This window comes from Fringilla coelebs (genome assembly GCF_963513975.1).
Source record: "Fringilla coelebs genome assembly, chromosome: 30".
Lineage (NCBI taxonomy): Eukaryota > Metazoa > Chordata > Aves > Passeriformes > Fringillidae > Fringilla > Fringilla coelebs.
Window position 1 is genome coordinate 709,605 of NC_140056.1, and position 23,626 is coordinate 733,230.

Consider the following 23,626-nt stretch of genomic DNA (forward strand, 5'->3'; position numbering starts at 1 on the left):
CAGTGCTGCTGAATTTTCACACCACTCCAGACCCTTCAGCTCCGTTTTTTCCCCTGACAATGTTTTTTCTTGACCTTCAGAGTCCGTCTGGTGGAACGAGGAGCTCCACAGAGCCTGCTGCTCTCAGAGTCTGGAAAGGTAATTCCATGTCTCCCCATCTCCCACTGCCTTTGTAACTGGGAAGGACAGTCCTGTGGCATGGGAGGGGGTGGCACTTGGTTACATTGTCCCTCTGGAAAGTCAGTTTGATTTATAAGGAATTGCCCATTGATTTAGGAGTGTATTTTGCTGGAGCTATTGGGGGAATTGGTCCATTTTGCAGTAAATTAACCATATCAGAGGTGTGGGCTCTGGTAGTCTTGAAATCAGGCTGTAGTTGGGATTTATTGTAGCTCTTGCTCCGTCATAGCTTAACAGAAAGAGGTTTTCCTGTAGTTTTTTAGCTGAATTCTTCAAAAACAAGGTCAGAATATCTTACCTCTGTGACCCTGGAGCCATGGAATACATCCATACCCTGATCTTGCATTGCTGTACCTGTCCTGCCTGTTTTGTCCCTGTTTGTGATGTCCATGGGTGCAATTCTGCCCTGATTGAACAGCCTGTGTGTTTTATTATGCTGAAGATAATCCATCAAGAATGACACGTTTCCTTCTTGTGCTCTTTAGATTCTGCCTGGGGTCAAAGTGGTCATTGTTAATCCAGAGACAAAAGGGCCTCTGGGAGATTCTCACCTTGGGGAGGTAAGTGCAAGTTTTGCTTCTTGGGGACCTTTTCCTGCTGCTCTGGGGCTTTTCTCTGCTGGGGGACAGTTTGGAGCTGTGACAGGCCTTTTTAAGATGAATTATTTCTGATCTGACAAACTACAGATAAAACCAGAACCTTCTTGTTGCAGTTCCTTTACCCACTCCACTGGGCAGATTCTCTGTGTGGGCAGTGTGGGGATCTGACCCTTTTCCCCCCCCTGCACAGATCTGGGTGAACAGCCCCCACACAGCCAGTGGCTACTACACCATCTACGACAACGAGACCCTTCAGGCCGACCACTTCAACACCCGCCTGAGCTTTGGTGACGCGGCGCAGACGCTCTGGGCGCGCACGGGCTACCTGGGCTTCGTGCGGCGCACCGAGCTGACGGCGGCCAGCGGAGGTGGGCTGGGGCTGGGGCAGCCTGGGCATCCCATCCCATGGCAGGGCACAGCTGGCTGGGGCAGCCTGGGCATCCCATGGCAGGGGACAGCTCACAGGGACACGGGCAGCCTGGGCATCCCATGGGAATCTCATGGTTTAACCAAGGGTTTCACCTGGGCACAGCTGGCTGGGGCTGGGGCAGCCTGGGCATCCCATGGCAGGCCACAGCTCACAAGTACACGGGCAGCCTAGGCATCCCATGGCAGGGTGCAGCTCATAGGTACAGGGGCAGCCTGGGCATTCTGTGACAGGGCACAGCTGGCTGGGGCTGGGGAAGCCTGGGCATTCCCATGGGAATCTCATGGTTTAACCAAGGATTTCACCTGGGCACAGCTGGCAGGGGCACAGACAGCCTGGGCATTCCCATGGGATTCCTGTGTGGATTAACCAAGGCCTGCACCTGGGTTGATCCAGGCTGGGGATGAGTAGAGAGAGCAGCCCTGGGAAGAAGGGTTTGAGGTGCTGGACGTGCCCCAGGAACTTCCTGAGCCTGGGCTGAGCCCCCAGCATGGGCAGCAGGGCAGGAGGGGTCTGCCCCTCTGCCCTGCTCAGGTGAGACCCCACCTGCAGAGCTGCCTTCAGGCTGGAGAAGCGAAGCTTTGGGTAATGTAATTGTGGCCTTCCAGTGCCTGAAGGAGCTGCAGGAAAGGTGGATGCAGGACATCTTGGAGTGCCAGGACAAGGGACAATGGCTTCAAACTGCCAGAGGGCAGGGTTAGAGGGGACTTTGGGAAGGAATTCCTTCCTGTGAGTGTGGTGAGGCCATGGCACAGGGTGCCGAGAGAAGCTGTGGCTGCCCCTGGATCCCTGGAAGTGCTGGAGGCCAGGCTGGACAGGGCTTGGAGCAGCCTGGAACAGTGGTGGGTGTCCCTGTCCCTAGCAGGGTGGGGGACTGGATGGGCTTTAAGGTCCCTTCTAATGCAAACCATTCTGGGATTCTTTAGCTTATACAAGAGACAATTTTTATTCACGAAACTCCATTTACTCCCCCTCCTCTCCTGTCTCCCCAGAGCGCCACGATGCTCTGTACGTTGTGGGAGCCCTGGATGAGACCCTGGAGCTGCGGGGGCTGCGCTACCACCCCATCGACATCGAGACCTCGGTGTCCCGAACCCACAGGAGCATTGCTGAATGGTAAAACACTTCTGAGGAGTGGAGCCATCCTAGCCCAGCTGGAATGCAGCAGTTTAGGCAAAGATGCAGGGTTTTATCTGAAAAAAAATGTAGGGAAATTCAGGGGGTTTTGTGCTGCCATCAGCAGGTCATGCACCTGATTTCCCATCTGCAGATGAGAACAGACTCAGTGTTTTCTGACAAGCCTTTGTTCAACACAGAAATTATGATTTCCTTCTCTGGGGTGTGAAGAGCCATTTCTGAGTCAATGACAGCAGCACTGGGTTCCTGTCTCATACAGGTAGTGCTGCGATAGGTCTGATTTTTGTCACATCAGGACCAAGTCATGTTGCAGTTAGGTTGGAAATGTAGCCCAAAGCAGCTGGTATCCATCTAAGGATAAAGAACTGAAAACTTTGGATCTTTGTGGCAACAACTTGGTTTTGTGTTGTTTTTCCTCTGTCATTTCAGTGCTGTGTTCACCTGGACCAACCTGCTGGTGGTGGTGGTGGAGCTGTGTGGCTGTGAACAGGAGGCTCTGGATCTGGTGCCTCTGGTCACCAACGTGGTCCTGGAGGAGCATTACTTGATTGTGGGTGTGGTGGTGGTGGTGGATCCTGGAGTCATCCCCATCAATTCCCGAGGAGAGAAACAACGGATGCACCTCCGGGACAGTTTCCTGGCGGATCAGCTGGACCCCATTTACGTGGCCTACAACATGTGATGGGAGCACAGAGTGATCAGGGTGGTTATGGAAGTGAAGCTGGTGAAAATTACTAATACTTGATCTAAAGTTTGAGGTTGCTGCCACATTCCCTCCCTCCTTTTTTCAGTCCTGGTGGGGTGAAGGAAGTGGGAGAAGCAACAGCAAACGTTTGTAACAGTTTACTGAACCATGAGCTTTAGAGAACTGCAAAGGGGGAAAGTGTGTGAGCTACGAAATCCCCAAAGCCTTTACAGTAGTGTTACTTTTTCACCCGTTGTACATATTTGTATTTTTATCTAATCCTGGGTTAGGATTCTATAAGGGGTGGGTTTATTTAGTTAAGATAATAAACTATTAAGAAAAGGGTCATCAGAATTCTGCAGTTCCCTACTCCATGATCTCCTTTGCATCTGGAGCTGTTCATCCCACGGGATCACACAACTTATTGACAATTGTGCCATGACCAAATCAATAACTTACAGAATCAGAGTTACTTATTCATATAGAGATTTCTGGAATTTAAAAAGAATTTTGCCTATATTTTAAATATGTAAATATTATTATACATAATTCACTTAGATAGAAAATTAACTTGGCTAGTGAGGGCAGCTGAAGGTTGATGTTTTTAAGGACAGGTGACTTTTGTGGTCCTCAGCATCATGGCATTGGCTTAGACACAATGTGAGATGCTCCCACCTTCCCCAGATTTCTGATTTCATTTGCATCTTTATTCTGGCCAGAAGTGTGTAGAACCCTTTGGTTTTAAGGCACATCTTTCTCCAGGAGGCTGAATTCAGCATGGAATCGGGGAGAAATGGCAGTGCAGGGAAGGAAGTGAGGGACAGCCTCTGCCTCATCCTGTGGCACCAGGTGTGGAAAGGAAAACCATTCCTCAGGTTGACACACAGGTGAATTCCCTGCTTGTGCCCTTCCTCTGGGATTCCTTCATCTCCCTGCAGGCAGAGCAGAATTACTGTGAATAGGCTTTAGTGGAAACTGGGAGCAAACAAAAATGCTTTCCTCAAAGCATTCCCCAAAAGAACGGGAGAATTCCAGGTTTTAGTTGGACACAATTTTTCTTTTACTGGAGGATCCAGTAATTCTGGCAAACACATTGTTAAATAACATTGTGAAAATTGCTATCCCAGCCTTCCACATCCTGTGTCAGCTCCAGCATTAGGGAATGGGAAGAAAGAGAAACCTGAAAGCAGCAGGTACAAGCTCTTCCTGCTGGGAAGCAGGGCTGGGAGAGAGCTGGTGGTTGAGTTTCGACTCAAAATTATCTTTTTTTTTATAAATTCTTCATCTTTTAACAGCAATTACACTTCTCTGGGTGCTAATATATGATTTTGGAAGCTTTGGGAGCTGCTACCAGATCCTGCAACAGGGTTTTTGAGTCAGATGTGGTATACAGTGTAAATAAACTTTTCAAATGTTCCAGATTACCTCACAAAAAGGTTTTAGGCAGTTTTTGAAAGGTTTGTGGTGTGGACTTGGAAGATCCTGTGGCAGTTACTGGAACAGAGTCCAGCGGATCCACGAGCAAACCCCACTGTGTCCCTGAAAAGCTCCTGCTGCACCGTGGTGGCTCCTCACTGAAAACAGGAGCTTTAAAACTCAGAAGTTTCAAATGATATTTTTGAAAAATATTTGGTGGGGAAATAGGAACTGGAAGTTTTGTAGCAGGTCTGGACTTAAGGTTCTTTGCAAACACTTTGGGTTTCAAGGGCACATTTTGGAACCTTGTCTCTGTTTTTCACAGTTATCAGCCAACACTGCAGAATATGCACAAAATCTTCAGTATATTTAGTTTTAACAAATTGAACACAAAGTGGGGACAGTGGCAGGTCAAAGACTAAAACAGTTAGTCCTGCAGCTTATTTTGGGTGTAAAGTGCATAAAGGTTGTTCTCCCCTTTCAGCCAGAAAATTCCTGTTATTCCATGTTCTTTGTCACCATTTTTGTGTTTCCTGCACAGCCCAGGCCTGGCCAAGCAGCTTCACTCCAGTGTGACCTTTCCAGGGAAAACTGGTGGTCTTCAACCTTTTTCTTTACTCAAGGCTTTAGATAAATTGTTTCAACAAACATTTTTTGTCCTTTGAAGTAGATTTTAAGTCCAATTCCAGGATTGTCTTATATTTTTACTCGTGATTTTTCACAAATAAAACACCCCTGTGTATTGATTCCATCAAATGTGGCAGGTGAAATTCCTGAATAGCATTTTTGATTGTGACTGGATTGATCTTTTTTTTTTTTTTCCCTTATTTTTTAGTTTGGATAGGTACTGATAGCCTCCTATGGTTTGAGGTTTTATCTTGCAAGTTCCCTGTGTGCCCCAAATCTTCCAGCATGTTCCATTTCTGTGTGCTGGAGAGCTGCAGGACACTGCCCATGGGATGAGAGAGCATTCCAGGGACAAGGAGAAGCTGCTCAGTTTGGCTTCCCTGAATTCCCTGAGTGCTTTGAGAGTTTTCTATAAATCCATATCCCACAGTGCTGGAGAGGAGGAGGGATGGAGCTGGGGCTCTGGAATCCCCAAAATTCCACCCCCAGCTCTGCTCAGGACTTGCCACGAGCCTTCCACAGATCATTCCACTCCTCTCTCTGTAGCTGGGGATGATATTTCCATATTTTTGGGGAACAAAGCAAGATCCTTCACTCCAGACGTTGGCAGGTGGGCAGAGCTGGGTGCTTTTCCCAACAAACAGCCTCTCCCCCTGGTGTGAGACTGCAGCTGCTGGGGTTGCACAGGGCACATTATTCCCTTTTCTTGCCCCTCGGGTTCCAACTTAACTGCAGTGGAACTGAAAAACTGGGAGTTCTTCCCACTGGACTGAAGTATATTGTGTGTGTCTCACTGTTTCTGAATCTTCTCTGAGCAAACGCTGTGGGAACAGGACAGTTTTGTCCTGTTTTGTTAGAATTTGCACTTCATTTCTGTGTAAATCAATTCAGCTGTGTCCTACTAACTGTCCTAAAATAAGGTTATAAAAACCAGATCAATTTTAGCCCTAGATGCTTTTTTTTTTTTTTTTTTTTGGCTTTTATTTCTGTCAACCTCTTTCTCATTGTCCAATCCAGACTCTGGCATTCTGTAATTATGTATAAAGGTTTTATTTATTTAAAATTAGATTAGTTACATTTTTAAATTTAACACCTGGCTGGACAGTGTCCCATTAACGCATTGATTGTGTTTCCTTTGTCTTGTGTTAATAAATATTGATGCCTGGTTGCTTGTTTAGTCCTTCCAGCGCTGTTTCCATGAAGGAATTTTATTTTTAAGGAAGAAAATGCGGGTTAAAATTGATCCTGGGCAGAGGGAGAACTTGTAAGTATCTTATATTTTGTCAGTTGTATGGAGGTGTGTTGGAGCTCTGGAGGTGTGAAGGAGCTGGGCTGGGCAGTGTCCTTTACCTGTAGCTTTGGGAATCAGTTTTTGGGGATCAGAGCAGGGAGTGGAGCTGGAGAACCCTGAGGGAGCTGGGAAGGGGCTCAGCTGGAGAAAAGGGGGATCAGGGGGAATTTCTGGCTCTGCAGAATGCCCTGACAGGAGGGGACAGCTGGGGGGGATTCGGGATTTATCCCAGGGAACAGGGATAGAGGAGAGGGAACGGCCTCAGGGTGGACACCAGGAGGAACTTCCCCATGGAAAGGGGGTCAGGAATTGGCACTGCCCAGGGGGGTTTGGGGTGCCCATGCCTGGAGGTGACCCAGGAAGGGTGGCAGGTGCCACTCAGTGCTCTGGGCTGGGGACAAGGTTGGATTCGATGGTCTCGGAGGGATTTTTCAACCTCAGGAATTCCGGGATCCTGTGAAAATCAGATTCCTGTTCCTAGAGGCGCTTGGCTGCAGTTGGTGCCTTACGGGGAACACTGAATTTCCTGTGCTCCCCGGTGATGGCTGAGGAACTGTCCCATGATGGGAGCCACCGACTGGATCCCAAATCCTTACTGTGATCCTAAAATCGCTGTGGAATATCCCCGAGGGGGACCCAACCCCGTCACCTGCTGCTTCCTTAAAACCCCTCAGTGCCACCGGCCCAGCCGTGAGGAACCGCGGCCACAGTCCTGCCACACTCCGGCCGGGACGTGCCGGTAAAACCCGGCCGCACTGCCCTTGGCCGGCGGTTGGGCGCGGGGGCCTGGAATTTTGGGAATTTCGGGAATTTTTTTCCTGGCGACGACCCCGATCCCGCTCCCCGAGCGCGGGTTCCCGCCCGCACCGCGCCGCTCCCGCCGGCAGGGGCGCTGTTCCGCGCCGTGCCCGGCAGCGGCGCTCCGCCGCCTCCTCTCTGTGGTGCGCCCGGGCGGGGCCGGCTCCAGGCGGCCGCTCTAGCCCGGCGCCCGCGCGCTCCGCGCCGCTGGGGCTCTATGGCGGGGGCCCCTGGGCGCGCACTCTATGGTCGGGGCCCGCCCCCCCCGCCGGCGCCGCTTCCCTGAGGCGGGACCGGGCCGGGACCGGGGCCGGGACCCGGCGGCGGCTCCGGCGCTCCCCACGCGCGGCCCTGCGGGGCTCTGAGGTAAGCGCGGGCTGGGGAGGCCGCCCCTCGGCCCGCCCGCCGCTTCTTCTCCCCCCCCTCCGCCCCCGCGGGCCGTGAGGGGACGGGCACAGGCCGCGGCCTCGGCTCGGCGGCCGCTGCGGAAACCGCGGGGAGTTCCCTCCGCAGCCGGGCCTGAGGCGCTGCCCTGCGGCCTGGGGCTGCTGCCGGGCCCGGGCCCGCTCGCCCCGGGGACGGGGGGAAAAGGCTTCCGGGGGGTGACGAAGGGCCCCGGGTCCCCCTCCCCTCGGGAATGGGGGAAAGGTGCTCTGGGGGTGACTGCGGCTCCAGCCGGTCCCGGCCAGCGGTGGTTGGGTCCCCGAGCCCTGCCCGGGGACAAACTCGGCTTTATCAGTAACTAAGGCGCCGCTAATGCGCGTCGTTACCTGTTCTCTATGAATTTTGCCCCAGACCCGTGTCTGAGCCTTGACTTCAGTGCTTAGTGAGGATCGGGTAGATCCAGGGCGGTATAAATGATAGAAATGATGGTATAAATGATATCTGGGCTATTTTTCTCTCACAACCATCAGATCTCTGATGAGGATAGAATATTGACATCTTTAGGCTGCAGCGTTTATTTCTGAAGCTCCTGTCAGGAGATGTTCCTGTATAGGCTGGTGCTGGGTGGAGGGGAGTGGGAGAAATCCTATGAGGAAAGTGCTCCTGGAGTTTTATGGAATAACTTTGTGTGTTTGTGGAATGGAGTCTGGAGCAGTGACTGGGCACCTTGACTCGAGACTGCTCACTTGCTCTCTGGCACATCTGGTGGGATGTGCTACCCTTTACTCTGTCTTTTACTGATTTCTGGGAGGAAAAAAATGGAGTTTTCTGGAGCAAATTTTCTCTGTGTGTCTGATGGCAAATTTAGGTAAATAATATTTTCACTGCTGAAAGTATCATTTAAGAAAACGTTTTGAAATCCCTTTGTACAATTTGTGTCAGAATTTGACTCTTGTCACTATCTGAGAATAAAATTCTGTGTCAAATATTTGTGATTTCTGACATTATAAAAAATACAATCAATTGGCTCTTAAAATATTTCAGTGATGAAACATCATTCAGACCCTTCCTCTACTCAGTTTGCAAAACAGAACTTGGTTTCTTTCTCTGGAGCTCTCTGTAGCGTTTTAGGGAATTTACAGAATTAGGGAATCAGTGAAAGTTGTGGGAATAGGTTTTCTTTTTTAATTGATGCTCCTTGAGCATGTCAAGTGTTTCTGGTGGGTTTGTGTGGTGGTTCATGCACTGAGGTATTTGGGGGGTGTCTGTGAACTTTGAGAAATGAAATATGTCCTGATGAACTGTGACTTTCCTGTTTGTGTTTCAAAGGAAGGTGGTTTTGAAGCGCAGCTTTGAATAAGGATGAGTTTTCTTGGCTGGAGGGAGATGATGCCCAGAATTTTAGGAGTTCCTTAAAGCAAATTTCATGAGCTGCTGTTGCAAAATCCTTTCAGTTAAATGACTTTTGAGGTGGAGCTGCATGGAGACTTTGGGTTTACTGTGAAAATCATCACCCTTACCTGTCTGGTTTTAAAAAAATGGTGTTTGTACAGATTGGGACAATAATCATTCTCGGGACAATAAAGCCTTGGTATTGCTTCACTTGTCAGTGCTCTGTGACACCAAAATTCTTCCTTCACCCCAAAGAGAGCACCTGCTTTCAGCTAAATAAATTAAATGCAGCTGTCAGAGCAGGTTTATCCAGGAGGTGACTGTGCTCAAGTATTATCCTTTTTGCTGCTTCTTCTTAGAGTTTGAGACCTGCAGGTTGAGGTTTTCCTCCCATTCCAGGCAGAAATTCCTGGTTTTCCAGCTAAATGAAGTTAAAGGCAGGGGAGTCTTGTGTGACACTCACATCCCCAGAGGCTGTGAGGTGCAGGATGAATTTCCATCTTATTGCAGTCCTTGCTAAATCTTTTTATTGACTGATGTTGGATGAATAATTAAATATTCCAGAGCAAGCAGAGATGAACTAAACTCAAAACTCATATTTCTAATGGGAAATACTTTATCTTTTATTCCTGTAAGCAGAACTTCGCACCAGTGAGAGAAAGGTCAGCAAAACTCTCTGTGCTTTCCCCCTGGGGTGTTTCTTTTGGGTGGTTTTATTGGTTTCACTGTTTCTCGCAGCCTGTTTTGAGTCTTTCATAGGACAGTAAGATAAAGAAACTAATAGTAGAGAGCAGGGAGGGCAGGCTGTGGTTTTGCACTACAGAAATGAACAGAGGTTTCTGTAGCACTGGAAATTTATTGTCATTTTTGCTGCTGCCTGGATTTCGGTTTGAGGTGCCCTGGTTACCTCGGACACTTTGCAGAGTGCAAAATATAGATTTTCCTTTATAAAAATCCAAAACTGCGTTTGAGGACAGACAAAGTTGTGTCCACTGCAGGTTTGCCGTTAATTGTGCTCATAATCTTGAAGTGGTTGATGTTTGCAGCCACAATGTTTGCATCATAGGCTGGGGAAAATTTGGGCTGTGCTGTAAAGGACATGGAACCATGGGTTTGTTTTGGCTGGAAGAGACCTTAAGCAACATCTCATTCCACCTCCCTGCCATGGGCAGGCTTACCTTCCACCATCCCAGCTTGCCCCAGGCCCTGTCCACCCTGGCCTTGGGCACTGCCAGGGATCCAGGGGCAGCCACAGCCTCTCTGGGCACCCTGTGCCAGGGCCTGCCCACCCTCTCGGGGAGGAATCCTTCCCAATGTCCCATCCAGCCCTGCCATCTGTCCATGGGAAGCCATTCCCCATGCTCTCTCCATCCTCCTCCCTGCAGCTCCTTCAGCTACTGGAAAGGCACAGTTCAAGTTACCCTGAAGCTTCTCTTTTCCAGGCTGAACAATCCCAATTCTCCCAGCCTTTCCTCACAGCAGAGCTGCTCCATCAATCATAGTCTCTTATATCAGCCAGTGACCAGTTTTCCCCCTACAAAGCCCTGCTTTGGTGACTTTTTTGGGGGTCCTGCAGCGGGACCCCTACGAGCAGGGAGGGTGCAGGAGCAGGACTCTGCTCTTGGTTGACTCTTCCCCCCAGGAGCCTTCGTTGGGCTGCGTGCTGTGGTTGGGCTCAGCAGGGAAAAATCAGTGACTCACATTTCCACAGAAAGAAATGTAATTTCCAGTCTCATAGCAACTGTCCTTTCAACACTTTCAAACCTTCTGTGACAAAATGTTTAACACTCACCCATCAGCTTTTAATGCTCCAGGCTGGTCCGCCCACTCCCCCCAGCTGAAACCTGCATTTGTGCATCCCTGAATCCCCCAGAATCCGAGGGGGGATGCTGGCAAGACGTTGAACAGTTAAATATAAAATCTTAGACATGAGAGAAGTGTTGCTGACTGCATTACATCAAGACAGAGTGACTCTTAAAATTCAAAACTGTGTTCTCTTCACTTTGATGTGAGTCCCTGGTTTGTTTTTATACACCTTCAGATAGTTTAAAATAGGTTTGGCTGGTGGCTTGGCTAAAATATTTTTGGAAATTATCTTACTTAGAGAAAGATATTCTTTAGTATAAAGAATCTTGATTTTCTTCTTGGATCATCCTTCAAAGTGAAAGAGAGCAGGGTTAGATGGGATATTAGGAATTGGATATTAATGGGATTATAACAGGATGGTGAGGCCCTGGCACAGGGTGCCCAGAGAAGCTGGAGCTGTGCCATCCGTAGAAGTGTCCAAGGCCAGGTTGGACAAGGCTTGGAGCAACCTGGAGTAGTGAAAGGTGTCCTTGCCCATGTCAGGGGGTGGATGGGCTTTAAGGTCCCTCCCAGCACAAACCAATCCATGATTCTGTGTGTCCTTTGCAGCACAGACCTAACCTCTTCTATTCCCAGCCTGGACTCAGGAGGTGACCCCAGGTGTGGGGCTTCACCTGCCCAAACCCACAGGGAAGAGCAGGGCAGGGTCTCACCGTGTCCCTCCCCACTGAGGAGGCACAGAAGGGCTCAGAGTGTTGATGGGAAGTGACAAAAATCCAGGCTGTGCCTTAATAATGGCGATATTGGAGGGCAAAGAGCTCATTTGGCATGTCCCAGTGAGACCAGAATCATCAGGCACTGAGGGTAGAAAACACTGGTGGAACTGGGCACCTGTCTGCTGTCCAAATTTATTACTAACTGGATTTAACTGGTTTTCTCGTAGCTGATGATGGAAGAGGTGCACAAGGGTGGCAGCAGCAGCTCTGTTACGTCCCAGCCCTCAGCTGTACAAGGTACAACCCTCCAGGCAGCTCAGCTCTCTCATATTGCTCAACAGGTAAAGCCTGGGCTGGATCTCAGCAAACATTTCAGGGAGTTCAGAGCCAGTTTTATGTGCTACAAACTAGATCCATCCTTGGAAGCACTCAGAGAAGAAAAAAACAGAAAGAGGCTAAGAAAAATGTGTTTGATGGTGGATGATATAAAATTAATTTAAAAGTGTTCAAAAGCTATTTTTTTTGTGTTTGTACAATGCAGAAGTGCAGCCCACATTTGGGGTTAGTTGACCACAGGAGCTGTTCAGGAATAAAATGAGGGCCTGGTTTCATTTTTTCCTTAGAAAAAGAATTTCCAACTCCTTTTGTAGAAGCAGCAATCCTGGGTGCTCAGCACCATGGAAACCCTTGGATTTTAGCCCAACATGAACATATTTAATCTAATAAACCATATGAACTTGCAAATTTGAGATTTTTCCTATAAGGTAACATCCGTGTCAGAGCTTTAAGCTGAATCCCTTAGAACTGGTGAAGGATTGAATCCTTCCAGGAGGGTTTTCCTGGGAAAAAGCAATGTTTTGCAGCTCATCCACTGTTTATCTTGTGGAGGCAATTGGGATTTTGATGCAAAATTTAGATATAGGGAAGGAGAGAATATCAGCTGGTGTCCTGGGGTTTGTTTCCAGGCTGGTTTCCTGATCTGTTTTTATATAAAGGTCTGATTGTCTCTTAATATTGTGAGTTATGATACAAAAGTAGCATTAAATGGAAATTCAGCTATGTTATTTTAATGATCCCTTCATCTTCTCATGTATTTCAGATTAATAAAAGTGCTGAAGGAATTTCACAACAAAAGGTGTTATTTACTTACAATCTACATGTATAACTTGAATTATTTTTATTTTGGGAATATAGGGAAATGTGAACAATATAAATTGAATTAAAGTGTAAAGACTTATGTGAGTTCAACATCAAAACTACAAATGCTCTAGGAAGCTGAAGCATTTTCATGTTTTTAATATGCTACATAATATCCCATATTTGATTATGTGGCATAATGCCACACATTTGATTATGTGACATAATTTGATTTTTCTCCAACCAAAGGAAATAACAAACTGTTTCAGCTTTTTTCATATGCAAATAATGTCTAAAAAATGTGCATCTCTAAAGGTACTTTTGTGATTTAATTAGAATTAAAATAAGCTGTTAATGGTTTTCCTACACGTGTTGCACTTCCTGAGTCCTGTGGCACAAAGGTTTTACTGGTGGTGTTTGGTCTGTTGTAGATGTCTCTCAGAGGTTCTGCTCCCCTCACAGTCGTTCAGCTTCCTGGAGAGCAAGTCCAGGTCCAGGGAGTCATTCAGACAGCTCAGTCCTCCTCTGTGATCCACTCCCCTCAGGTGCAAACCGTGCAGGTAACTCCACAATGGCTTTAAATACCCCAGATCTGCAGTTATGCAGGTGAGAAGATGGGAAAAGATGTGTAGAGGCTTCTCTGACCCAGCTGCCTTTGTGCCCTGCTGTAAGAGACAGTGAGCAAGCCCTATGGGATCCCTCATTTGGGCTTGAAATTCTTCCTCGTGGGAAGTCACCTGTGGAGTCAAAATGAAACCATTTGATGTCACCTCCCTTTATACAAAAATCCAATCCACAGCTCTGTAATTGGTTCCTTGGCAGTCAGGTGGGGTCTGACACCCAAAGGAGGGGAGTGGGGAATTATAGAATAATTCAGTAGTGGATTAAAATGAGTGTTTGGGCAAGGTGGAGCTGTGTGAAGGAGAATGGCTGCTGGGTGCTCTCTCATGCTGTAACTCCTTTTCAGTGGTACCCAAGTCTCTGCTTGAGTCTCTTACTCACTTGCCATGTGATTTTTGTAAGAGTCCCTTCCAAGAGGTGCCGAGGGAGTTTCAGTGTGCCTGCTCCTGCTCCTTTCAGTCCCTGCTGCAGAGCCCCTGGGGACCTGGAGTTCCGCTGGGAAACCACTGCCCTGGCAGCTGGGCGAGGGAGGAGCTGCCCTAAAACCCAGGAATTTGTCCCTGATCCTTGTCCCACACTCCTCACACCACACTAAAATGATAAGCCATGAGAAGCAAACCTGGCAGGGATTGTCAGTTGTCACTGCTGTAACATCAGAGCAGGGAGAGGAGAACATGTGTCACTGCTGAAAGCACTCGAGCATCTGCATTGGCTGCTTGTTGGTGCTCGTGTCTCTGTTCAGTCTCTTTCCTTTTCCCTCCTCCTGGTTGCACAGTCTCCACTGACTGGATTCATTCCTTTTCTGTAATTTATGAACTTTGTGGCCTTGGTGGAGGGAAAAACAAAGTACAACATGAGCAGGATTTTTCCCTGCTGATCATAGGCTGCTCTGTCTCTGCAGTTCAGTGAAAGGCTTTTTGGCTTTTCCCAGAGCTCTGTGCATTCCTCTGCACTCTGTTACCTCTGTTACTGGCACACGGATAAGAGCAAACAAATGTTTTGTTCACTAATAAGGAGCATCAGAGACAAAATTACACTTTGAACTGGACAAGCACATAGTGGAATAATGAAAATTGTAGATAGTACTTTGCATATTTACTCCCTGATATGCTGCTGCCTTAAATATTCTTTTAACTGGACTTTCACATTCTCACCAACAAACCCCACTGCTCCTTTTCTACATAAAAGATTCCAGGCGCTTTCTGTGTTTGTCATGTACATCAGTGGTGCTCCTGTTCCCTTTCTCACCAGGTATCTTCCTTGTCTGAGAGTGAGGATTCTCAGGACTCCTCCGACAGCATTGGCTCCTCACAGAAGGCTCGAGGGATCTTGGCTCGTCGTCCATCCTACCGGTACGGGTGTGGTACATGGGTGTTTTTATTTGAAACCACAACAACAGCCCCTTCCCATGGTTTTCAATATTCTGCTGCCCTCCAGTTGTTTCTTTTCCCTTGAAACACGCAGTGATTCTGTTCATGCACTGAACTTTCTGAGCCATCATTGCTATGAGGAAACTTTGACTCCACTAACTGGAGATTGGCCTCAGCAGGATTGTGTAAAGGGCAAAATGTTCATCATCAGCTGTAATTTTACTCAGTTTTATCATTTTATTGAAGTGAGGAGTGCAGAAAAATGTCAGACTTCTTTTTTCACAGAAAAATTTTGAAAGATCTTTCTTCTGAAGACACACGGGATAGAAAAGGAGATGGAGAAAGTCCTGGGGTCTCCACTGTCGCCTCCATGTCCGTTCCCACGCCCATCTACCAGACAAGCACTGGACAGTACAGTACGTTACCCAAAATATCCTCACGGGTTTTCTTCTACTTGCCTCAAAATACAGATTTCATTAAGTATTTGAGTAAGATGAAGGACAAAAGTTGGTTATTATCTAGTAGTCAATAAAGTTAGTATATAGAAATAACTGGTATCTATAGACTTCAGATAAACACAGTGCTCTGTAATTTTAAATTTTGCACATTAAGACATTTAAGGGTGTTGCTATGGAGCACACAGCAGTGTTCTTTGCTGGATTTAACCCAATACATCAGTGAAGACACAGAGATATATTTTTTTTTAATTTTGTTTTTATATATATATATATATGTGTGTGTATTATAGGCCACACTAAAAGGCTTCTGTGGTATCAGAGAGGTACGAAAAAATTAGGATTTGTTCTTTTGATGTTACCACTTGGTGTTTGTGGTGTTTCACACCTGCTCCTCTCCATCCTGTGAGTGAGTGAGGCCCTGGCACAGGGTGCGCAGAGAAGCTGTGGTGCCCCTGGATCCTTGGCAGTGACCAGGGCCAGGCTGGACGGGGCTTGGAGCAGCCTGGGCTGGTGGGAGGTGTCCCTGCCCATGGCAGGGGGTGGCACTGGATGGGCTGTAAGGTCCCTCCCAGCCCAACCCATTATAGGATACTGTGATTTACCTGTCTTTTCTGCTGTACAGCTACAGATCCTCTTGTCCCTGTGCCTTCTCTCGCAGTTGCCATCGCAGCCAACGGGCTCCAGCTGGCGGGCCCGGGGGCGGACGGGGTGCAGGGGCTGCAGACACTGACCATGGCCAACGCCGGCGGCTCCCAGCCCGGGACCACCATCCTGCAGTACGCCCAGACCTCGGATGGGCAGCAGATCCTGGTGCCCAGCAACCAGGTGGTGGTGCAGAGTGAGTACCCCCTGGGGACATGGTTACACCCCTGTCACCGTGAGTGCCACCTGCTAATGCTGCCCCGTTTGTGTCCCCCAGCTGCCTCTGGGGACATGCAGACGTACCAGATCCGCACCACACCCACCACCTCCTCCCTGCCCCAGACCGTGGTGATGACATCCCCCGTCACTCTGACGTCCCAGAGCAGCAAGACAGATGACCCACAGCTGAAACGAGAGATCAGGCTGATGAAGAACAGGTATGTGAGTGCACCTGAGCTGCTTGGTTGGTGAGTTCAATCACATGCAATCACTAGGGTTGGAAAAGACTTCCAGGATCATAAAGTCCAACCTGTGACAAATCTCCAGCAGAGCACTGAGTAGTGCATCTAGGGATGGGGGCTCCAGACCTCCCTGGGCAGCCCCTGCCAATGCCTGACCATCCTTTCTATGAAGAAATTCCTCCTGATGTCCAACCTGAACCTCCCCTGGCATAGCTCGAGGCCATTTCCTCTTGTCCTGTCCCTCCCTGTTCCCTGGGAACAGAGCCTGACCCCCCTGCCACTGGCTGCCCCTCATGTCAGGGAGCTGTGGAGAGGGAGGAGGTTCCCCCCTGAGCCTCCTCTACAGGCTGAGCCCCTTTCCCAGTTCCCTCAGGAGTTCTCCAGATCCTTGTCCTTGTGCTTCAGCCCCTTCCCTAGCTCCATTCCCAGCTCTGGGTGTGCTCCAGCCCATCCGTATTTTTCTTGCAGTAAGGGTCCAGAACTGGAGGGGCCTCAGCCGTGTCCAGCACAGGGGGGCAGTCCCTGCCCTGGTGCTTTGCCACACCATGGCTGGTACAGCCCAGGTGCCCTTGGCCTCCATCCCCACCTGGGCACACCTGGGCTTGTGGGAGATTGTGGCCCAAACATGGGAAATTGTGACCCAGACATGCTCTCTTGAGTCTGACAGTGTGGAGAAGCCAAAACTGGCTTTCCCCTGCAGATTGGCTGCCATGTGTGTTACCAGATCCTGCTGAATTTCCTGCTCTCCTCAGGCAGATTTGGCTCAGTTTTGTTCCTCACTGCAGTTCCAGCTCTCTCATGGTGGTCAGTATTGTGACGTTCAGAAAATAGATCTCACGCCTAAAATCAAGAACTCTGCTTCTCTGTTGCAGAGAAGCTGCCCGGGAGTGCCGTAGGAAGAAGAAGGAGTATGTGAAATGTTTGGAAAATCGAGTGGCAGTCCTGGAAAATCAGAACAAAACTCTAATTGAAGAGCTAAAAACTTTGAAAGATCTTTACTGTCATAAAAGTGTGTAAGAAGAGAAGGTAAAAACCTTTGGGGACTGGTGAAATATCAGAGGAGAATTTTTTTTTTTATACTGAATTTTTTAAACTAGATGAAAGGTCAAAAATGAAACTTTTCTACCTAGATTTCACAGCTCAAAGACTCTACAGATTTTCTTTACAACATGTTGGTGAAAAAGTACAAAGAGGAAACAAGAAAACCTCACCAAAATTCCTGCTGGCACAACTGGAAACTGCTAAATTCAAGATTGCAGCTACAGCGGAAGGACAGCCACGTGTGGCGAGGCAGGTGATGAGAGTTTCTTTGAAAGTTCCTATGAATGCCTCTAATAAGGGAGGCAAAGTTTGGTTACAAAGAAACCATGGATGAAACAGAATCCTTGCCATAGCTGACATTATTAGTAACGTTTATAACCAGTGTATGTTTTGATTTCTTACTCTTTTTCAAGCCTTCTTCCTTCAGTTATTTGTCTGTAAATATTTTTATTTTAACCTGTAAGTTGGTCTTTACAGGTGCAGATGATAAAAAAGCTGATACTTTGCTCGAGGTATAAATTATGTTTTTACTCTTTCTCAGATGACAATTGAAAAAGTTGGGATGATATTTTTTCCATATTTGCTGTGTTTATCAGATGGGGGTAGGATCTGCAGAAGGCAGCAAGAGGCCTGGTCCTGGAAATGTCTGAGGCATAGAAAATTGTGTTGATTTTCTTAGAGAATTCAACACATCATTGATTTTAAAGCACTGTGTGAAGGATAAGGACTGGTGACAAAAGTTCTGAAGAATTTCTGAGATTAAACTTCCAAAAGTTTTCAATTTCACAAGAGGTTTTTCTTAGTTCTGGGCATGAGAAACATTGGTCATTGAAAATTAAATTGTGTGCTGATCATATCTACAATTAAACACTCAGTGCTTGTCCTGGCTGGGGATTCTCCTGGGCTTTGGAACATGAAACCAAATAGAAGAAAAATGATGTAGTAAAAAATGGAAGATCTATACCAAAGGGTTATGAGGTTCTAATCTCTGGTTTATTGCTGGAAGTAGTGCAAAATTACAATTTCCAGCCTAATTTTGTAAGGTAGGAGCTATTTTGCAAAGTAATGGTATCTTTGTAAGCAAATACTATATTGCAAACAGGGAGATGGTTGGTATATTTTGTAGCTAAATTGTGATCTTTACAAAACCTGAAATTGAGTTTCTATACGTATTTTGACAGTTTATATCTTTCATTTTAGTAACCAAATGAAATATTTTGTGAACCAGATTTTCAAGGATATATTTTTATGGATAGTACAAAGTCAAATGAGATCCTCTTTGGTGTAGGAGATACTTGAATTAATTTTGTATGTCTGTAGGCAACTTGCAGAAAAAAACGGATCCTAAAGAATATTGGGGGGGGGAACAAAGGAGGAAAAAAAAAATTAGGGCTTTTTACTCCCCAGAGTTGACAATATCTGCACATTAGATCTCATTGTGTCAGAGAGTCCAGTTTGTACAATTTAAATTTGTTTCAGGTGAAAATCAAAAGTTTGACATGATCAGGACTCCTTTACCTGGAGAATCTCTGTGCTTGGAGACCCCCAGAGCTGTCTGGCTGTGGGCCTGGTGGGCAGGACATGGTACTGGTGAGGACATGGTCCTGGGCAAGGTGTGACCCTGCTGGTCAGGCTGTGGTCCTGGGCAGGTGCTGTAGGTGACTGCAGTGCCTCCTGCATGAGTAATAAACCATTTCCATAGCTGGGATTGAATCCTGCTTCCAGTTCTGTCAGCGGGAATTACACAATGGACTGTGCTGTTCCGAGGTGTTAGAGCTCTGTGTGTGTCGTGCTAGCTCAGATCTGGATAGAATTCCAAGCTGTGCTCCCTCCCTGGATGTGTAATGCTTATCCCATGGTCAGTCAGTATTTTTGATTTTGCTCCTTTGGGAATTAACAGACTTGTAGCAAGCAGAGCTCTTTGCCATGAGGAATCTGCATTCCACAGTCTCCTGGTTAGTGGGCTAGAAAAGAATTTTTTTTTTTTTCCCCTGAAGTTCCCAAGTCTCTGATTGTTGAGGGCACGAGTCCCAATGTGTTTCCTTTAGGCCATGCTGGAGTGTGACTCCTGGTTGCCATCATGTCAGAAAAAAAGCTTTGTGGCACATCAGAAATAAGGTTGGGAAAGTCCTAAACTGAGGGAGCTGCTCCTGGAGAGGTGTCAGTGTTTCCCATTTCTTTGGTGGAATTTCAGGAGAATTGAACAGCCTGGAATGTGCTTGGAACATGCACCTCAGAGAATTGGACCTTTCCTCAGCTCTGTGTAACCTGTGAGAGAGGGTTTGACCTACAGTTTTGAACTGCTTTGGGAACTCTGTGGTAGCTGATCCTCACTGTGTTCTCTTTTTTCCTTTTGTAAGATGGAACAATAATAAACAAAAACTATCAATGTTAAGACTGTAAAAACCTGGTGGCCAATTCTTCTTGTATCCAGCAATGGAAGCACCTGTCCTGTCAGACACACCAGGAGTCAATTTTTATACTCTTAAAATAGTGTGTTGGAAAGAACAGCTGATTTTTCGTCATGGGAATATTAAACAGAACACATGTTCGCTCTTTAAGCACTGATCATGAAGTTCTTCGTTTGGATTTACTTTCAAATCTTGATTTTAAAGAGTAAAATCTTATTCCTGAGGATAAGAGATGCAGCAGCTGATGCTGTTCTGCTTGTTGGTTCCAAACAGTCCGTGCTTTCCATGAATTGTAAATATTTGTTGAAACAATTAATGGTTGCAAATTTTGATCTTGGTAAATAAAGTCGCTAAAATATTATTATTCTGCTGGTCCCTATTTATTTTTAATGAAGTTAGAGCTGCAGTGGTGGTGACCAGGTGTGAATACCTTTGTGGGATTAAGTCATATGACAGCCAGGAATAAATAATAGTCAATTTTAGTGAATTAAATGGCACTTATACACACTTGCCAGTGCTAAAAATGATGAGTGCAGAACAGCTTTTACCTTACCTACCTTCTTGGTTTTTTTACCTTCTTAATTTTCAATAAGCTGAGCCACAGGTAAGGTTTGGTTAATTAAATGGTTAATTAAAACCTTAGTGTGCTCTGCTGGCTTTTACCCGGCAGAGGGAGCATCTGTCCTCCCCAGACCCTGGTGGCGTCACTGAGTGTATTTAACCTTCTGATGGCTGGAAAAGCACAGAAACAGGGTGGGAAGAAAGTGTTTCCAGTCGGTAACATTTCTATATTCAATTTTCCTTATTAGTGCCGAGGCTGTTGCTGTTTCCTCTCCTGTCAGTGTGGATATCAGAGGCAGGAAACAAAAAATACAATGGCAGACATGACTCCTAAAAAATAAGTGCACATCCTTTGGCTCTTGGATTTATTTTCAGTCAGGAGGGAGCTGGTTTCTCCAAGCTTTTTCAGGCAGGACAGACCTCCACGAGGACTACGCACTGGATTCCCCTCTACAAAATCTGCGTGAGCACTGTGTGTACCAGAGTCAGGAGGATGGTGAGTGTGGTGCTCAGGGGGTTCCAAGTCTTGTTAGTCAACAGGAGTTTTGCTTTTATCCATTTTCTGTACTGAGACAGGCGCACGTAGATCCCGGGGTATCTGGGGCGGCCACAGCCCACCCCAAAGCTGGCGATGCCAATGAGGAAGTACTTGTCAGTGTCAGGGTGGTAACACACCAAGGGGCCCCCGCTGTCGCCCTACAAATGAACACCACAAAAACCAGTAGCATGTAAGGGTTTCCTTCCAGGAAAGTTCAGGTAGTAATCAGCCTATTTTTTAGATTTATTTTAAGCGGCTCAGTTAACTGGACAGTCACAGTGACAGTAACATGTGGGCAGTAGCATGTGGAAAACTCAAGGTCAGTCTGGTGTTGCTGAAAGACAGAACCAGCATCCTTGAGGTTGGAAAGGCCCTCAAGACCATCAACTCTAACCTGATCCCCATCTTGTCACCAGACCTGAGTGCTGTCACCCACGTTCAGCTGTTCCTTGGACACCTCCAGGGATGGGGATTCCACCACCTCCCTTGGCAGCGCCTTCCAATGCCTGACACCCCTTCCATGGAGAAATTCCTCCTGATTCTGGTCCAGACTGCACTGACCAGAGCCCCAGGCCTGCACTGCTTCTGTTAATTGAGTTAAAAGTAATCTGAGTATCTTTTAACTCAGATTCTGTTGTTTTCTCTCTGCACCTTTTCATGCCTAAACCTAAACCTTCATGCCTCACTTAATTGGGGAATTTGTCCACACAGTGTGGGAGCTCCAAGAGACACAGAAAGGAACACACATCCTGTGGTCTTGGCTGTGTCACCTGCTCAGGGAAAACTGCTGAGAGAAGCAGGAAGTGTATCAGACAAAGCGCTTAGGATACATTATGGGGTTTAATTAGTAATGTCTCCATGTCCCAGCTGGTGCTGCAGCTTCTGCCAGTGCTTTGGACCTGAGAACTGGCTTTTCCGAGAAAGAGGTGGTGATTGCTCAGAATTTAAATGAAAATCATGCCACATCCCTGAGCCACTTCCTAGAGCCCTATCCCTGAACCACACCCCTGAGCCTTATCTGTGTCCAGTGCTGCTCTCTGGCATAAGAACAGGTGAGACATACATGTGCTTCACACACACTGCATGGTCCAGTGTCCAATGTTTTGTCTCATATATAATTTACTGACACCTTTGTGGCATAAATATGTTGCATTCTTTATCCTTCCTCTTTGTTCACCTATCCCAGTCATCTTTCCAATATCACCAAATTTTTTGTGTACGTTTTTGCTTTGCAATCACTGTCCCAACCCTTTTATGATGCTTCGTTTGCATTTAACATATTTTCCAGTTAGTATTTCTGCTGTTTTAATTAATCATGCTACAAATCACGATGCTGCTGAGCCTCTGGCTTGGGAGTTCCACTGAGGCAGGTGGGGCACCACCTCCCTTCTCACCTGGCAGGTGTCGGTGCCTCCAGCCCAGGCACCGGCGCAGAGTGCTTTGTTGCTCACGAGCCCCGCGTAGCCTTCAGAGCTGTTGCACAGGCTGGAAGGGAGGATTCCCACATGGGCTTCTTTTAATACAGGTGAGATTTTACCTTGAAAGGAGACAGAATTTAGAAAGGTGAAATATGCTGGGTTGTGTAGCAACTTTACTGTGGCTTTTTTTTTTTCATTTTGCCAGCCTAGGTGTGTTCCTGGACATGTTTAGACACGGATGTGACACAGACCCTGCCTGTTGCCAATGGATTGGAATTTGAGTGGGTTAAAGGTTTGAAGACTTGGGTTTGATGTAGATTTTGCAATTCTTCCTCAGAAGAAGCATCAATGATAATATACCTGTCTTGTTCAAAATGTCAGAGGTGACTTATCAAACAGGCTCATTCAATCTCAGCTGACCCCAAAACTCCCACACACCAACTGGCACTGAATTTGTGCCCAGTAGGAGTAAAGAGAGAATTCGAGGGGGTGTAGTCATTCATAAATCCCATGGGAACCCCTCAGTTCACAACATGTGGCATCAGGATTGTTGCTTTTCAATATAATAGCTGTTTCCAGCAGCCCACGTTGACCTGCACCACAAATCTGAAATCGGTTGAGTTTATTTTCCTTTTTTTCATGTTATATTTGGAAGAAAGGCTGGGAAATCTATTCCTGTGGTTACAGCAGTGTGGGTCTAACCTGCTTGTGATGGAGAACCCCCGAGAGCAGATCCTCACTGTGTGGGGAGACCATAACCTGAGCAAGTCCAGTTAGAATCACAGAATGGTTTGGGTTAGGAGGAACCTTAAAGATCATCCAGTTCCAACCCCCTGCCATGGGAAGGGACACTTTCCACTATCACGTTACTCCAAGCCCCATCCAGCCTGACCCTGGACACTTACAGGGATCCAGGAGCAGCCACAGCTGCACTGGGCAATCTGTGCCAGGGCCTCACCACCCTCACAGGGAGGAATTTCTTCCCAATATCTAATCTGAATCTGTCTTCTTTCAGTTTGGTGCCATTCCCCCTTGAAAGGTCGGGAAAGGCCTTTAAGATTCAAGCGCAGGAAGTTTATAAACCCGGGGAGCTGGAGTGGGTGAGGATGGAAACAGGAGGGTTCCAGCAGTGGCAGAGCCCAGTACCCTTCTCGGTGGTGCGTCCCCAGCCGGTGATGTAGCAGTCGGAGCTGTTCTCCAGGGGCTGCACCAGGGCAGCTGGGGGCAGGCACACGGGCTGGATGTAGAGGCTGTAGCGCACCGGCCACCTCAGCTCGAACACTGCCACGTCGTTCTCAAAGGTTTCCCTCTTGAACTCCGAGTGCACGATGATCCTCCTGATCCTCCTCCTTGCTGTGTTGCGGCTGTGCTTCTGCAGGTTGTGCACGCCCAGAACTGCTCGCCAGGAACACGGATCCCTGCGAGAGAATTCACATGGGTTTGACATCAGTTTCACCATTTGTTTTCATAGAGCCCTGGAACCCAGGAATGGGTTGGATTGGAGGCACCT

The 23,626-nt window shown here is 47.3% G+C and overlaps 2 protein-coding genes across 6 annotated transcripts in view; both read left to right on the forward strand.

Moving 5' to 3' along the window:
* Window positions 1–3,389, forward strand: part of DIP2B (disco interacting protein 2 homolog B) — a 57,238-nt gene extending 53,849 nt beyond the window's left edge. For 2 of the 3 annotated variants that reach the window (XM_084223509.1, XM_084223510.1), the window contains 5 exons: window positions 81–138; window positions 666–740; window positions 970–1,147; window positions 2,199–2,322; window positions 2,773–3,389. In XM_084223509.1, the coding sequence (XP_084079635.1) occupies window positions 81–138; window positions 666–740; window positions 970–1,147; window positions 2,199–2,322; window positions 2,773–3,025 (688 nt within the window). In that variant the 3' untranslated portion in view covers window positions 3,026–3,389. Of the gene's footprint in view, window positions 1–80; window positions 139–665; window positions 741–969; window positions 1,148–2,198; window positions 2,323–2,772 lie in introns of those variants that run through there. The other variant, XR_014616842.1, reaches the window with a different exon arrangement.
* Window positions 3,390–7,314: 3,925 nt separating this feature from the next.
* On the forward strand, window positions 7,315–19,944 carry ATF1 (activating transcription factor 1). 3 transcript variants are annotated; one of them, XM_084223446.1, is made up of 9 exons: window positions 7,315–7,526; window positions 11,686–11,799; window positions 13,027–13,155; window positions 14,468–14,568; window positions 14,872–15,002; window positions 15,703–15,882; window positions 15,964–16,123; window positions 17,020–17,173; window positions 17,278–19,944. In XM_084223446.1, the coding sequence occupies exons 2-8, from the start codon at window positions 11,689–11,691 to the stop codon at window positions 17,162–17,164; spliced, it is 957 nt and encodes a 318-aa protein (XP_084079572.1). In that variant the 5' UTR covers window positions 7,315–7,526; window positions 11,686–11,688; the 3' UTR covers window positions 17,165–17,173; window positions 17,278–19,944. The 3 variants fall into 3 exon arrangements, with proteins under 3 accessions (XP_084079572.1, XP_084079571.1, XP_084079573.1); XM_084223445.1 differs by having other exon boundaries at window positions 17,020–19,944; XM_084223447.1 differs by having other exon boundaries at window positions 11,686–11,755; window positions 17,020–19,944.
* The last annotated feature ends 3,682 nt before the right edge of the window (window positions 19,945–23,626 follow it).